We start from the raw sequence: 14,965 nt of genomic DNA on the forward strand, positions 1-14,965 counted from the left end.
ACTGCTGGAGGAAACTCACTCTGCTGCAGTTGCTCCACTTTCATAATGAAATTCTGCTGTTTCCCAGGCTGATGCTCTCTGCTTTCACCAAAATTCAAGTGATGCCACCAAGTGCTCCACACTCAGCACAAGCAGAGTCAAGAAGTGAGGAGAGAACCAAGGAAGGAGAAGAGATCTAAAATACAAAGCAGAAGAAGCTGCAGTGTTTTGATATACAGCTCGAGCATTGCTTCCAGCAGCGAAGAGACTAATCATAATAATTCTACAGAAGAGAAATGGACTGTTCCTTCAGCAGTAAAATACCAGTTTTTAAAGGCTATTTAATGAAATGATTTATCAGAAGCACTCTTTTTTGTTGTTTTCTGCACTTTGCTCTGAGTTGCGCTAAATGAACAAGCCAGAGGGATTACTGGATGAAAGCCCCGAGGTGTCTCCACTGGTAATATAAACCCTCATTTGCTCTGTCAGGGGATCTTGCCAACCAATATTATCATGGCCTGACACCATGAATTACTGTGGGAAGTCACCCAGCCTCATCTCATTTCCCTAAGATGTTAAAAAGGTTATATCTCTTGATATGTAGGTAGAGAATGTACAGTAAATCTACAGCAGTAATGTTAACCAAATGCTTGAGTTACTGGCTGCGGTTGCTACTTGTTTCATGGACTATGACTGCTATTTTGTATGATCAGTATGCTGCAGCACTTCTTAAAATAGCCGAGAAATGTCACACATAATTCTTACACAAATGGAAGAGGTTAGAATGCACCAAGAGCCAAAGACTGGAAAATTTAGCATGAAATCTACAGTTTCTATGATAATGCTCTGCATCTATGAAATAATTTACAAGACATGTGTCACACAGCTGTTAAATAATAAAGCTCAATTGGTTTGTTGAATTTTTGCTGGCTACCTTAATCAAATGCATTTTTCCTCCATTGCACTAATTGCACTTGCTTTTAATTCAACCCAACAGAGCACAGTGCAAGAGACTGTTATTACTCACAGCCGCATATGTTAATTACCTCACTGGACACAGCTGAAGTCAGTCCTCCATTGTCAGTGAACTATCAGGGGTGCATGGCAGTTCCAAAAAACAGTCTTAGCCCAAGAAAAGAACAGGAGACAGTGTTTCAGTGACTCAGTGACAGACTCAAAGGTACAGTGGGTTAGATTCATTCTTGGTGCAACACCTTTTACTGGGGTGTAGCTGCAGCTGGGATGAGGAAATTATTCCTGATGAATAAGTTAGTTCTCATTCAGTATTCTTATAATATGTATGTCATACAGATATTTAGAGTAGGTGCCTCATAAGTCTTAGGCACTCAAAGGCTCGGAGAGGCACTGCAGCCTCTACCACAGATGACGTATTGCAAGTACAGATCTCACTTCCCAACAAGCTCACCGCATTATCATTCTGGATATGAACAGCAAACAGCAATTGCCAACAAAGTGGAAGGCCTGTTTCCTTCTCCAGATTTCTAGTTTCTAGTTTCAAACAACACTCCCTACTTCATGCCTAGGTTATCAGTTTAATGCTGAGACTCTGACTACAAGACTGTGACGTGAGAGGTGACCAGTAGTACTGGCCACATTTCAAATTATTTTCCACGCAAGTCTGAAAATGTTGGCTGTATCCCTTTCATCCTTGGCTACATTTACCTTTTTTTTTGATTGGGTTGTACAAAGAAGTGTACAGTAGGACTTGTTTGAAAAGCAAGTAGTGTAAGAAATAATCTTCGTTCTTCAAAGAAACTGCAAAAGTTATAAATATCTCTTATATCCACCTTCTGAGTCTTTCAATTCAAACCACTTGTGCAGTTTGGCACCTGCTGAATCACTGCCTGCTGTAGGACAGGAGGTCATTGCTCTGGATGCTGCAGCCTCATGCAATAACCATGGCAGGGTTTGTTGGGGCTTTTTTTCCCTCTCTGTTATATGATATTTGGCATACAGCATATTTACGACAGAATGTTAGACGGAGGTGCAAATGCGGATCTAATCTTTTCATCTCTCTTCTTCACACATAAGAAAGCCTGATGGGAGATTCAGTAGAGGCTGGGAAGGAATTTCCCCTGTTTGCATGGCATCTCGCATCGCCTGGATGCGTTACACAGAAAGAAGTTTTCTTCTGAGGCAACATTGCCGAAGGCAGGTTACTGGGCTTGATAGATTAAAGACATGAACCAAAACAACAAGGCTGTGTTCTCATGTAAATCGTCAGGCTGTTCTCAGGCCTGTAGTTTTAAATTTGGCTGAACTGAGGATCAGTTGAACAGGGCTTGTTTTGTCACATGATTTTTAGCATTTGCAGTAAGCTGTTAACAAGCTCTGGCAGATTTACGGTCACTAGACATACTTCTGCAAACACATTGTTTACAATTACAGTGAATTCACAGGGCGATGACCACAGAGGGATTGCTCACTATATCTGGATGTAATGTACATTACCATAAAGCCAGCAGAGAGTGTTCCCATGCGTGCCAGGGTCTCACGGCAGGCTCCTGCTGAAAGCGGTGCCCTGGCTGATCAGCAAACCTCAAACTGGAGACACGGGACCAGTGACTTCACCCACCCAGTGTTCTGTATGTGGTCTCAAGGAACTATAAAAATCTATGCGCTAAAATCACAGCAGTGGTATTTCTTAACTACTGTACTTTAATGTTTAAATACAATGCAAAGTAGGTCTGAGCTAACATCCTCAAATTTTGTTTTGGCATTTTAAGATATTTCCAAGTATTTATCCATAATATGGTTTTGGGGGATTTTGTTTGGGTTTTTTTTGTTTGCTTGTTTGTTTTGTTTTTGTTTTTAAAAAAAGATGCTACATTCAAAAGAGTCAAAAAATAAATGAGTAATCAAGTAACAATTCTAAATATTAGCAATCTCAGTGTTTTGAGAAAGATGTTCCAAGTTAGAATGTACAAATTATACAGCAGGACAGAACTGTCAAAGACAGCATAAAAAAAGAAATAGAGCTGAGCTCCTAAATAAGTTGCTGAGTCACCAAAATGTGTCTGTTCCCCTCTTTTGAAAGCCTGCCCCATCATCTTGTACTGAACACTTAACCTTTCCAAAAAAAAAAAAAAATGAAACCTAATCTTAGGGCTCCAGATTATCCTTCAGGTAGGAAATTCCCCTGAAAACTATTTACAATACTACTGTTTACCTTGGTAATCCCAAAAAAAAAAAAGATAGAGAAATCCACTTAAAAGCAGCTGCTTCACTATAATTTGTCAGTTTGCATCTGTTTTGTGGCTGGTACTATAGCTGTTAAAACACATTGACTTTGCATGTGAAAACTATTTTCAAAAAATATCACTCCATTACTCAGAACACTAAATAAGTGCATCATCATATAAAACCCTAAAATAATCAAAGCAGGAGCTGCAAGGCATTAATTATGAAATTTTCTTAGTGTCTCTTGGACTGTACTAGAGCTAAGAAAAAGGAATGTATATTTAATGTGCCAATTATAATAAATAGCTATAAACTAATATTACAACTAATTTAGTTTCATCAACTACCTCTGAAGAACAGCTCCAAGATTCTGACCTGTTGCAAACACGGCATCATAGACCAGTTTATTTACATATTCCTAGATCTTAAAAAAATTTAGCAATAAAACATAGCTAAACAAACAGCTTCCCAATGAATTCAATTAATTGTGCAGCTTTAGTTTGACTCTTCTGAGGTCATTAAATTACTAGTCACTTTGATTATATAACCGGGGTGGTAGCATGGTTTGAATAATCTGAAAATTAGTTCATTTTGTTTCCATGTTTAAGCTAATATAAAAAGCTGTTATTCTACCTGTTCTTGTGAATAACAGCTCATTTGTTCTTTTGTAGATTCCCTCAAGCCTTGAAAAAAACTAGTCTTGCAATGTACATTGAGGAGGAAATGCCTTTCAAATATAGGCAATTACTAATAAAAAAAAAAAGTGAATACTGTACTTAAAAGAGTCCCTGGTTAGATCTCCGAAAGTATCTGCTAAGTCAGGGGTTTGCTTGTTTTCTTTGCTTTTGAAGGAAAAAACTGTGAGCTGGAAATAGATGAGTGCTCGTCCCAGCCGTGCCTGCACGGCGGGACCTGCCGCGACGCCCTGGGGAGCTTCTCCTGCTCCTGCGCCCCCGGCTTCCTTGGCCGCCTCTGCGAAACCAACCTGGATGAGTGCGCCAGCCGGCCGTGCCTCCACGGGGGACAGTGCATGGACGGTGCCAACGGGTACGTCTTCTACAGATGGGTAACGAGTGCTGTTAGCTCCTCTGTTTGCAGATGGGAATGCAATGAGAGCCTGCACTGGCAGGTGGCTGATTTCATTTCAAATTGTGGATTTCACTCCTTGATCCTGCACTGATTTCAGTTTAAATTTGAAAAGGAACAAAGAATGCAAATCTGGTGTCAGGGCCAATAGGACAACAAAATATTTATGGCAAAGGCTGACCAGAAGTCATGTTTGTACTTTTACTTTAAATATTTACAATATGGTGTTTGTCTGGCCCTGGGGACAGTCATTTAGAATCATAGAATCATTTTGGTTGGAAGAGACTCTCAGGATCATTGAGTCCAACCATAACTCCAGCACTAAATCATGTCCTTAAGAATCTTGTCTAAATGCCTTTTAAACACCTCCAAGGATGGTGACTCCACCACTTCCCTGGGCAGCCTGTTCCAATGCCTGACAACCCTTTCCAAGAAGAATTATTTCCTAATATCCAATCTAAACCTCCCCTGGCGCAACTTGAGGCCATTTCCTCTCATCCTATCACTTGCTACTTGGGAGAAGAGACCAACTCTCTTTATGCTACAGCCTCCTTTCAGGTAGTCGTAGACAGCAATAAGGTCTCCCCTCAGCCTCCTCTTCTCCAGGCTGAACAGCCCAAGTTCCCTCAGCTGCTCCTCATCAGACTTGTGCTCCAGACCCCTCACCAGCTTTGTTGCCCTACTCTGCACTCTCTCTAGTATTTCAATGTCCTTCTTATGATGAGCGGCCCAAAACTGTATACATAAATTCTGTTTCTAACACTCATAAAACTTCGGTTTCCAAGAGAGATGTGAGAGTGCATAAAATTGAATTTGCCAACAGCAGCTGCCCACACCAACAGACATTAGGAAAGAGAGGTAGAGTGAAACTGTAATAATAGTAACCATAGTAACAGATGTCATTAGGAAATGTGTCAGGAACTTTACAGGCATATAGGACAACAGCTCCTTATTCAAAACAACCTGTGGTCCATGGGCAAAGAAAAAAAAAAAAAAGGATACAAGGCAACAGAAAATTGAGGTTCTGAACCTACTGTTAATAGCCCTACACAGAGGTCCAAGAGCATCCCAGGCAGCCAGAGCTTTGGCTTTCCTTCACTGATACTGGCTTTGCGTACTCAGCATGAGATTCCCAAACTGAAAATACACAAATATAAGCTCAGTCTGAAAGTTCATATGTGTATTCATGCAGGCACTCACCTGCAAGTATAAGATTTGTCCTCTATTGTGTATTTTCCAGTTTCTATAAAGTGTTTTTAAAGATTTTAGTGCCCCCCGAAACCAGTCCAAAAGTCAGGTCAGCAAAAGGCATGCCTGCCTTGAATGAGAGGGGAAAGAGATCATGTTCTAGGAATGAGCTTTTGTACAGTGTGGTGACACTGCACAAACCTCTGGGAGCTTCTTTTCAGCAGCTCTGAATCACTCTGAACAGGACAAAGCAATTCACTATTTTCCAGCATAGCTAAAGCACGACAGGAGAGGGAGGGAGGTCACCTTGCACCTGCCTAGCTCACAGCAGACCCGCTTAGGAACCTGCAAGCCTTCTGAGGATACACACATGAGGTGAGCAACTGGGGTGCTCATTCAGGCCAGACTTAATCCTACTCATTTTTCTCCTAGCTTTTAAAGCTGAGGTACATGTAAGAGCAATTTTAATTGGCTTGTAATGCTGCAGGATATCTGGAGAACGATTGGAGCTTTTTCCACATTTGTTACATGATGAAAAAGGGTTGGACAACAAAGCAATTCAAAACACGAGGGTGTCTAGCAATTTTCTTCCTTTTGTGTATTTTTGGAGTTAAATGAAGAACTGTAGTATTTAAAAAGTAGTTTTCATTTTCTGACTAATGCTACAGTACAACTGAGGCTTTTGTGTGTGCCACCAGCTATCATAGGAATGTGAGAGGTGATAGATTTAGTATTTAAAGCCACAAATACAAACACTGAATCAAATTCTCTCCCAAATTTCAGACAGATTCTTCCAGCAAGTTCTCCTGAATGCAACAAAGTAGAACTTGATCTCTTAAAAAAACAGTTGCACATTATTGAACATTTCTTATTTAAACTTGACAATTTACAAAGGTGCCTTAGTTGATCCTATGAAAGCTAGTGTGCTGAGGCACAGAGGATACCTCTGTATGCTCCAAGCCTTTTTTCCATCGGAAATACTCCCAGGACCTTCAATGCTCTTTTGATTGCATCAGAAAGAACACCTGCATGTATTGCTTCCTGCATATTGTGAGAACATAAAAAAAAATAATCTCAAAAAATGTGTTTGGTAGAGTAAGAGTATCACTCCTAACAGCAAACACCACCTGCCTGCCCCTTCACAGCCTTTCCCTGGGCAGGGGACCCTCCAGAATCCCTGAAGGACCACAGCAATGTTGACATTTACAGACACCCATGAAAAAAAGGCACACAAGTGGGGCTTCACATTAAGAGAGTTGTGAGTATTCCTTACTGCTCCTTCATTCTGGACCAAAGGGAAAAAGGGGTGTGCACTAAGGCAAAAACCAAACAAATACACAAAAAAAAAACCCAAAAAACTTTCTCCACAAAGCTGAACAGCACCAAACTGAAAGCACAGGGAGGAAATGTGTGAAACATATAGCAGAAGAAAGATCCTTCTGTTTTGAGAACATACCTCAGAATGAAAATTATTTTTCTGATTCACGTCTTCCTCATTACTTTTTATATCCTAAATTCAAATGTCACCTAGTCTAAAGTCATCTCTGATTTTGATTTAAGAATAATCCATACACTAGTAATAAACTAGCCTGCCAGAAGTTTCTGCTTATGTACATAGTGTAGTAAAAAGTTTACACTTTTTGGTTTGTTAGACTGCAGGAGCCAGTTGTTCTCTGATGCTTCCTTATGTTTAACAATTTTGCTTTCTCTATATATATTTACTCCAAGACTTAGATATTAAGCACAGAAATAATCCAATAACTATACTGATCTCTTGTTCAGCACGATTGCCCATGATTTCAATTCTACAATAACTAGTGTATAATTTTAATATAAAATAAAACAATATAAGAACAAATTTTTGTTTCTGGTAATTATTATTAGACAAAGATCATCCAAGCATACGCATTTAACATAGTTATCTTGCAAAGGCCTGTCTTTTCTTATGACATGTACAAGTTGACCTTATAGCTAATGAACTAAGCATGGGAATTATATATTTCATAATAATTAGCTCACCTGAAAAAATCAAAAACAAACAAACAAAAAAACCCCAGCAACAACAAAAAACCCAAACAACAAACAATCAAGAATAAACCCCAAACAAAACCCCTCAGATGTTACTGGTTACCTGCACATTGTTCATTTATATATACTAGTTTGTTTACTTCTAAACACATAATAGTAACATTGCTCATAGTACAGTTATTATTGGAACTATGCAAGCAGCTGACATTTTTGCACTAACTTAACAACAAAAAGTATTGTTTTTCATCAGAGAAAATATTAGTCAAGGAAAATAAATTGCCTTACTTTTGCCAATTTAATTTCTACTGGTCCAAGAGAAAGGGATACTAACACACTTACTGCCTCTCTCCTTTTCATTTTGTGAATAAAGTTAAGCCTGCAAAAATTGCATTGGAAATGACGGAAACTTTTTCCCCAAAAAAATTAAGAAACAAGGAAGCAAAAAGCCCCAATAATTCTTAAAATAAATGATCTGTCAAAAACAATTTGAATTCACAATCAGGTTTTTTTCCCTAGACAAAAACACATATTTCAGGAAAAAGCTTTCCTTCCCAGTATCTGGTATTTCTCCTAGAGCACCAGATGGTGGTCTCAAGCCTGGACTGAACTGTGCAAGCTGCTAGCCAAGAGTATGCAAGAAGGGTTTGGGAACAAAGCCCAGATCTCCTGACTTCCAGCTAGAATGAACACTGCATTCTGTGTTGCAGGTACAGCTGCAACTGCACCGGTACTGGATTTATGGGCCTGCACTGTGAGACTCTAATTCCCTTATGTTGGTCACAACCATGCTACAATAATGGCACTTGTGAGGACAATGCAGACAATTACACATGCCACTGCTGGCCAGGTAAGTTCTAAATTCTCTTATAAACACTCTTGTTCCTTGTGTAGTAGATATATTATCATTTTTTATTTTTTTTGCTGATACAATAAAAGGTTGAAGCTATATACCCTTAAAATACTCTGTGGGCTTGACTCCTCATCATGAGTACAGGCAAGTTGCTGTCTTTTCCAGCTAAGGATTTCCCTGCACAGGAGAAGTTGGCAAAAACAAAAGTGCCAGTATTATGGAGTCAAAACAGGAGACAAATCAAAACTGGGTCCATCTTCTGGATGATTAATCCTTCAGCCCGTGTGATACAGGAATCACTGCTGCACCTGACCCTTTTTTATTCTTCACTAACATGACCTTTAAATCAGCCTAAAAAACATACTTTACTTTCCAATGCAAAATATTGTCTGTTTATAAATAAAAATCAAAGTAGGCTTTACATTGGCTTCCTTCATATCATCAGTGCAACTTCTCCTGTCTAGCAGTGTGGGTGAAAACACACTGGACTGTGTTCTCTACCAGCACTGCTTGCATATCCAGCCGTTTGCAAACAGACTCCCACAGCCCAGCAGGGACACAGACACTGTGCTCTTTGAGAGACTTTGTGAGTCTTTCAGCACACAGACTAACTACAAGAACTCTGTCTAGTAAGTTTAATGTCTATGTCCCTACCGAGGACACAGAAACACAGTGCACTTTGAGGAGCAAATGCTACAGTGGTGTTGGGCTGCATGGTCTTGGTGCGTTAGACATGGAAAGACTAGGCACCCTTAGTGCTTTCCTGGAATCAGGGAGTTTTGTGACATTTCAAACGCCAGCAGATACAGCACTTTACAAACACTGAAGAATTTATACTCTCTGCCCTCCTCTCTCTTAGGGAGGTGGTGCAAAAGACAAGGAAACTTCACACAGCCCGAAAGGGTATCTACACCGTAATGCAGTGCCTCTTTATTCACACAGATCTCCACGTTACTTCCTAAAAACCCCTGAGTCTGTAGAGCGCAGCAAAGCTCAGCTAGCTAACGCAGAATAGCCACAGCAGTATCCTGCTGCTGAGTCCTGACAGAGCCGCAAGGAAACGTCCCCACCTCCGAGCAGCAGAGGAAATCTTTTAGCACATGACAGAGCCTGAACCCAAGCCCATCCGATAGCCACAATATTTTCGGGGCTGGAATGAATGAATAGCGCACCAATTAAAGACGTTTTTCTCCGCAGGCTACGCGGGCCTCCGCTGCGAGGAGGACATCGGGGAATGCCGCAGCAGCCCCTGCCTGCCCGGCGGCGACTGCGTGGAGCGCTCCTGGGCCGGCCGCTACGGCAGCGTCCCGGGGCTGCCGCCCGCCTTCAGCTACCGCACGGCCGAGGGCTACATCTGCAGCTGCAAGCCAGGCTTCACCGGTAAGGCTCCTTCGCTGGAAGCTTAGGAACTGATGCACAGCAGTAGCCTGTTGTTTAGGCTTGGCTTTCAATAAATCTTTAAGATGGGATGGGTTTTAAGGTGCCATAGTGGGTAGGGTCCCTCTGGTGGTCACCACACACGGGTGTCAGTGCTGGTTTGTGTGGAGCACAAGGCGTTGGTTGCACAATTTGTGACCGCAGCGGAGAGCGGCAGAGCCCAGGCACGGCCCCAGGGCAGCAGGAGGCACAGTCCTTTCCTCTGCTTTGTCTGCAAAGCTTCATCATTCATAACCACATTTGCTGGAATTATGCCATAAACTTCAGTTAGGTGTTGTATTTAGAGTTCAAAATTCACTGTCTACAGGTATTATATTACAGGAGTGAAAACAATAATAAATAAGAGAGTAAACCAAATATAGAATCATATAATTGTTTTGGATGGAAAAGACCTTTAAGATCAAGTCCAAATGAGTACAACCTAGAACTGTCAATTCCACCTCTTAAACCATGTCCCTAAGAACCTCACCTATGTGTATTTTAAAGACTTCCAGAGATGGTGATTCAACCACTTCCCTGGGCCGCCTGTACCAATGCCTGACAACCCTTTCAGTGAACACATTTTTCCTAATACCCAATGCAAACCTCCCCTGGCACAACTTGAGGCCATTTCCTCTCATCCTATCACTTGCTACTTGGTAGAAGAGACCGACACCCTCCATGATACACCCTCCTTTCAGGTAGTTTGTAGGGAGTGATAAGGTCTCCCCTCAGCCTCCTTTTCTCCAGGCTAAAACATGGAACAAAACTCAAAAGCTTCCGGTGTTTCTGCCCTCATGTATTTCTACATAGCAGCACTGGGGATTGGCAGGAACACTTCATCTGAACGCAGGGCAAGATTTTGTACAAATGTGGCAGTGTAGGGTGTTGCTGCTATTCTACAGCTTAAATGAAAAATCATTTCAAATTGTGTGCATAGGTGTGTTCTTAAGGAAAAACAAACAAACAAACAAACACAAACAACTATCAAAATTACAGGTAACCGAAATCTTAAGAAAGATGATGTTTTGGGATTTGCATTTAACACAGCCTGTACTATTTAGCACAGCTAGAAAAAAGTTGGGTTTTGATTATACACTTCTTGGTCTACAGTATTTTTCTGTCAACTCCATTCTTTTGTTCCTTCTGAAGGAAAAAAAATAATTAGTAGCTGGATTAGTTTAACCAGCCTTCAATTTCTCATTCCATTCATCGCTTGAGTAGTTTATATACTTTCCTATGACTGATGTCTCCAACACAGCAGATATAAAAGCATATAGAGAGCATAATCTTCACTCCAAATTCACCATTTAGTTTTCTTCAAAGCGACATTGAGACTTGTTTGCTTTTGTTCCATCCCTTCCCCCTTAACTGTCCTTCCCTGTCCTGTCACTAAGTGTTGCTGTTGTACTTTTGTTCTGCTTAAGAGAATATAATATGAGGCTTCTACTAAGGCTTGCAACATCCCCCAGGCTGTCCTAAGCACCCTTACTTCTTCACTTGCCACTTCTTTCTCTTCACTTCATTCCAGTGATGCCCAGCTCTTAGGTTTCTTTTCCTCCCCTCTTGACCTAACTTAAAAACTCGTGTGCTCTCTGAGACAACCAGGAAGGTGTTTACTTGTTTAATTGTCATCCTTTATCCTCCCACTTCCATATCAATTACTTCCACCTGGCTTGTTTGCCTGATTTGGATGATGATTCTGCTGGTTTCATTCACATGGAGGACTCTTTTACTCCCCAGGGAGTCCAGGGACCCATGTACAGGCAGAGTCCAGACAGTTTGAGAAAAGAGTGTCAGAATCTATTTAAATCAATTAATCTAACTAAAATTTTTCAATTGACAAGTTTTTAAATCACAATGCAGAATTCTCCAAGCATAACTGAGAGAAGTCTAGGAGACCCTGAAATTTCTGCTGACCATATATGCAAATAACATTACATGTTTATAAACCTTTATGTAACTTTAGTCATCTCCATACCTGTTGGATGGTACATGTAACTTTTTTTATAAAAAACAAACAAAAACCAATCAAACAAAATTTGTTCTTACCAAGCAGTGTGCCCAGGAAGCTGGAGGCAGGAAGAACATAACCTTTAACAGGGATGGCTGTAAAAGCTGCACGTGAAATGTCATTTGGTAACATGCTGCAAAATAATGGCAAAACAAGGTTAATCTTGCTGCTCTTGACAGCTCCTTCCCTGCCTTTGTTTTTCAGCAGGGCCTAATTTTTAAATTATTTTCTTTCTGATCTGTATGAGACACAATGTAGTCAAGCAATTTACGTATTCAATGGGGAGACAGCAGGATTGCTCTAACTAACACTTAGCATCCTGGACTCCCAGGCTTTGCCCTGAGGGCCCTTAGGGACAACGCAACCAATCTCCCCAGTCCTTCCAGTAGCACTGTGTGTTTCTCTCCGGCCCTTCTTCTTCCCCTGGGTAATCTGGACATGGAAAGTGCTCAAAATGAGTCTCAGCCTGCTTGTATGTCAGAAGTGTTGACATAAAAAGCCTATAAGGTGGAGCAGAAACGTTCACTTCTGACGGTGATGTAATTTCTCCAATTATAGACAAATCCATAATAAAGAAACCATGTGTTTTAATGGGAATTAGGGAATCTTTAAGATTTGAGTTGATGGTATGATTCAAGGTAGCAGATGAATCACTGATCAGGATCACTAAGTATATGGGTGCTTATCAAATATATATATGAACTAACAGTCAAGTAGAAAAAATGTCAGATCCTTTAATCTAGGCATCAATACATCTCACTGACAGCCAAAGTCCTACATTTCTGCAGCTGTAGGTCAGGAGTTCTTCCAGCCTTGACACCTGAATAGTTGTATATGCTTTAGATATGAAACCTTAGATTCCTATTGAAACAGGACAAAGATTTTCTTTAATAAATTACATTCAATATTTTATTATGCCTTCTTCCTCAGTACGGCACTCACAGAACATTGTAATCGTACTTCACCATTCAGAGTAACATGAAGAAGTAATTGTTCACGTACCCTGAATTGTGAGGGCTGAACCAGAAGCTATTGAAAGAAATGGAAAGATGTAATTAAACTGAGGATGGTTGCCTATTTTGTAACAAGCATAAAATGGCATCTTTGAACTTACCTGTTAAAATTGCAAACAAATTACTGTAATTGAACTGAGAATATTTATCTTTTGTACTACAAGTTTAGCCCCAAGGGCAGGAGATAATGGAGCCTAAACACATGCATATATCAGGATAAAATATTTTCCTTACCCAGTTGGGAGAATGGAATAAATATTATCTGGAAGTATCTTGTTATAGTGATTGTTCAGATTAATTAAAAAATAGTCAGTAGCCCTATGAAACTCTTGCAAGGAACAAATCTGCAAACAAAATTATCTACTCAATTCGTTTCTTAAAAATAAAAATCCCAGTCTGGAGACTTTATCCCAGCTAGGAACTCTTTGAAACCATTCGATATATGCTGTATCTCAGACCCAAGACAGAAAATTTCCACACAGGTTCTACAAAGGGTTAAACTTCTCCAGCTCCCTTTTAAATCAAAGAGTTTGGGCATACTCACATTTCAAGAAGTCTCCGTACTTCTGCAGTAGCAAGCCCTAGATTTTTTATATTACCTTCGTCTCTGCCCCCATAGCACAACAGTACTTTTAATAGATTGGGCTTTCTTTTAAAGGGCTTGTGATTTGTTACTGCTAGCTTAAGGCAATAGTTATGCTAGAACTTTGTCCTTTCATACTGTGGATATATTGTATTGCTCTAGCACTGCACATGTTTTAAAAAGACCATTATTTGAAAGGTTAAACTTCTCACTTTCCTTATGAAAACCTGTGGGAAAGGAGCAGGGCAGAGCTGTGGATTTGGTAGTGACTCATTTCACCAGGTTGTAATAAACTTAACACCATGTCAAAATTAAAGAGCCTCTGAACTTGCAAGGTCTGTCAAGTGACACATTCCAGTGTTGAACTGAGCCCAAGGAGTGGTGAGTGTGCCAGGCTGCCCGTGGTCCCCTGGTGAGGGGACAGAGCTGGTAGGGGGCTGCAGAACATCCTTTTCACTTCAGCAGAAGGAGAGTAAGAGGAGCAGTAGGTATTTTATTTTTTTTTCCCCTTTTCGTTTATGTGTCACATTTTCTGTTTTTCCCTTTTAAATCTCCCTGGCCCTTTTCCCAGTCTGTTGGACTGCTGCAAGATAAAATGATGCCATCAGACTGGTGTCATATGCATATTGAATTCCTGCCATATGCATGGGCGAAAGAAACTGTCTCCTTGAGCCAGAAGATGAGGCAGATAAATGGCCAGTATGGGAGAGTACTGAGCACTCAACTAACTAAAACAAAAACCTCAACCCAGGTAATGAACTGTGAACGTCATGGGACCCGTGTGTAAAAAGAGAATCATTTGGACTCTCATTCTACACTTAAACCAGAGTGAAAGAAACACAAGCACATAGGGCATGGGGCTTCCATTTCCCTGCCTTCCTTTAGATGCTGCTACAAGCAGACCATGCAGCAGACAACAGGGTGGACTATGTCTCAGCCAGCTGTACGCCTCTCTGCTCATCTCTGTCAGTATTATACAAATGTAAATATTATGGATTGGATGGTAGACACATTATTGCTAACTTGGGAAGCTTAAAATACATACATATATTTTTGGTTTCCTTATCTCCTTCTTAACCATCAGTATGATGATTGCAGAGCTGCCATCTTTTTTAAGGTATATATATAAAGCGATGTGAGTCTTACAAAAATGTAAACAAGCAGATTAATAGCAGAGTTCTCATTTTGTCCCCAGACTCCAAATTTTATTTCCTTGGCTGTCCTTCGTCTGTTCACACCATGGTAGTCACTCATTCCTCCATTATATCAGGCTAATTCACATAATTTCATGGCCCATCATCATAGTTTAAAAGGTTATTTTCTCTTGATTCTGAGGCCTTAGAAGAGGACAAGACTGTTCAAGGAAAGAATGAGGAAAAAAGAAAGAAAGTAAAAAGGGAGAGATACAGAGGGGAAAGACAATTTTTAAATTAAGAAGGTGTCAAGGGCATCTCTCATCTTTTCAGTGGGAGACAGGCAAGGCAAGCACTCAGGTTCAGAATTAACAGGCCTGGAGGTATTGTTAGCTAATTATAATTCCTGTACAAGCAAAGGTTCAAGAAGGAAAATGCTGCCACTATCAAGCACTTATTCAAGGTTAGCTGGTT

The 14,965-nt window shown here is 40.5% G+C and overlaps 1 protein-coding gene across 13 annotated transcripts in view; it reads left to right on the top strand.

The window, feature by feature from the left end:
* The window catches only part of CRB1 (crumbs cell polarity complex component 1), a 118,970-nt gene that overhangs the window by 34,420 nt on the left and 69,585 nt on the right, over positions 1 to 14,965 (top strand). For 12 of the 13 annotated variants that reach the window (XR_010474314.1, XM_065072343.1, XM_021294125.2 and 9 more), the window contains 3 exons: positions 4,032 to 4,227; positions 8,190 to 8,329; positions 9,530 to 9,712. Coding sequence is in view for 12 of the 13 variants with exons in the window: in XM_065072343.1 (XP_064928415.1) it covers positions 4,032 to 4,227; positions 8,190 to 8,329; positions 9,530 to 9,712 (519 nt within the window). In the remaining variant the exon portion in view is untranslated. Of the gene's footprint in view, positions 1 to 70; positions 440 to 4,031; positions 4,228 to 8,189; positions 8,330 to 9,529; positions 9,713 to 14,965 lie in introns of those variants that run through there. The other variant, XM_021294132.2, reaches the window with a different exon arrangement.

The sequence above is a fragment of the Columba livia genome, chromosome 8 (assembly GCF_036013475.1).
Source record: "Columba livia isolate bColLiv1 breed racing homer chromosome 8, bColLiv1.pat.W.v2, whole genome shotgun sequence".
In the NCBI taxonomy this organism is placed as follows: Eukaryota; Metazoa; Chordata; class Aves; order Columbiformes; family Columbidae; genus Columba; species Columba livia.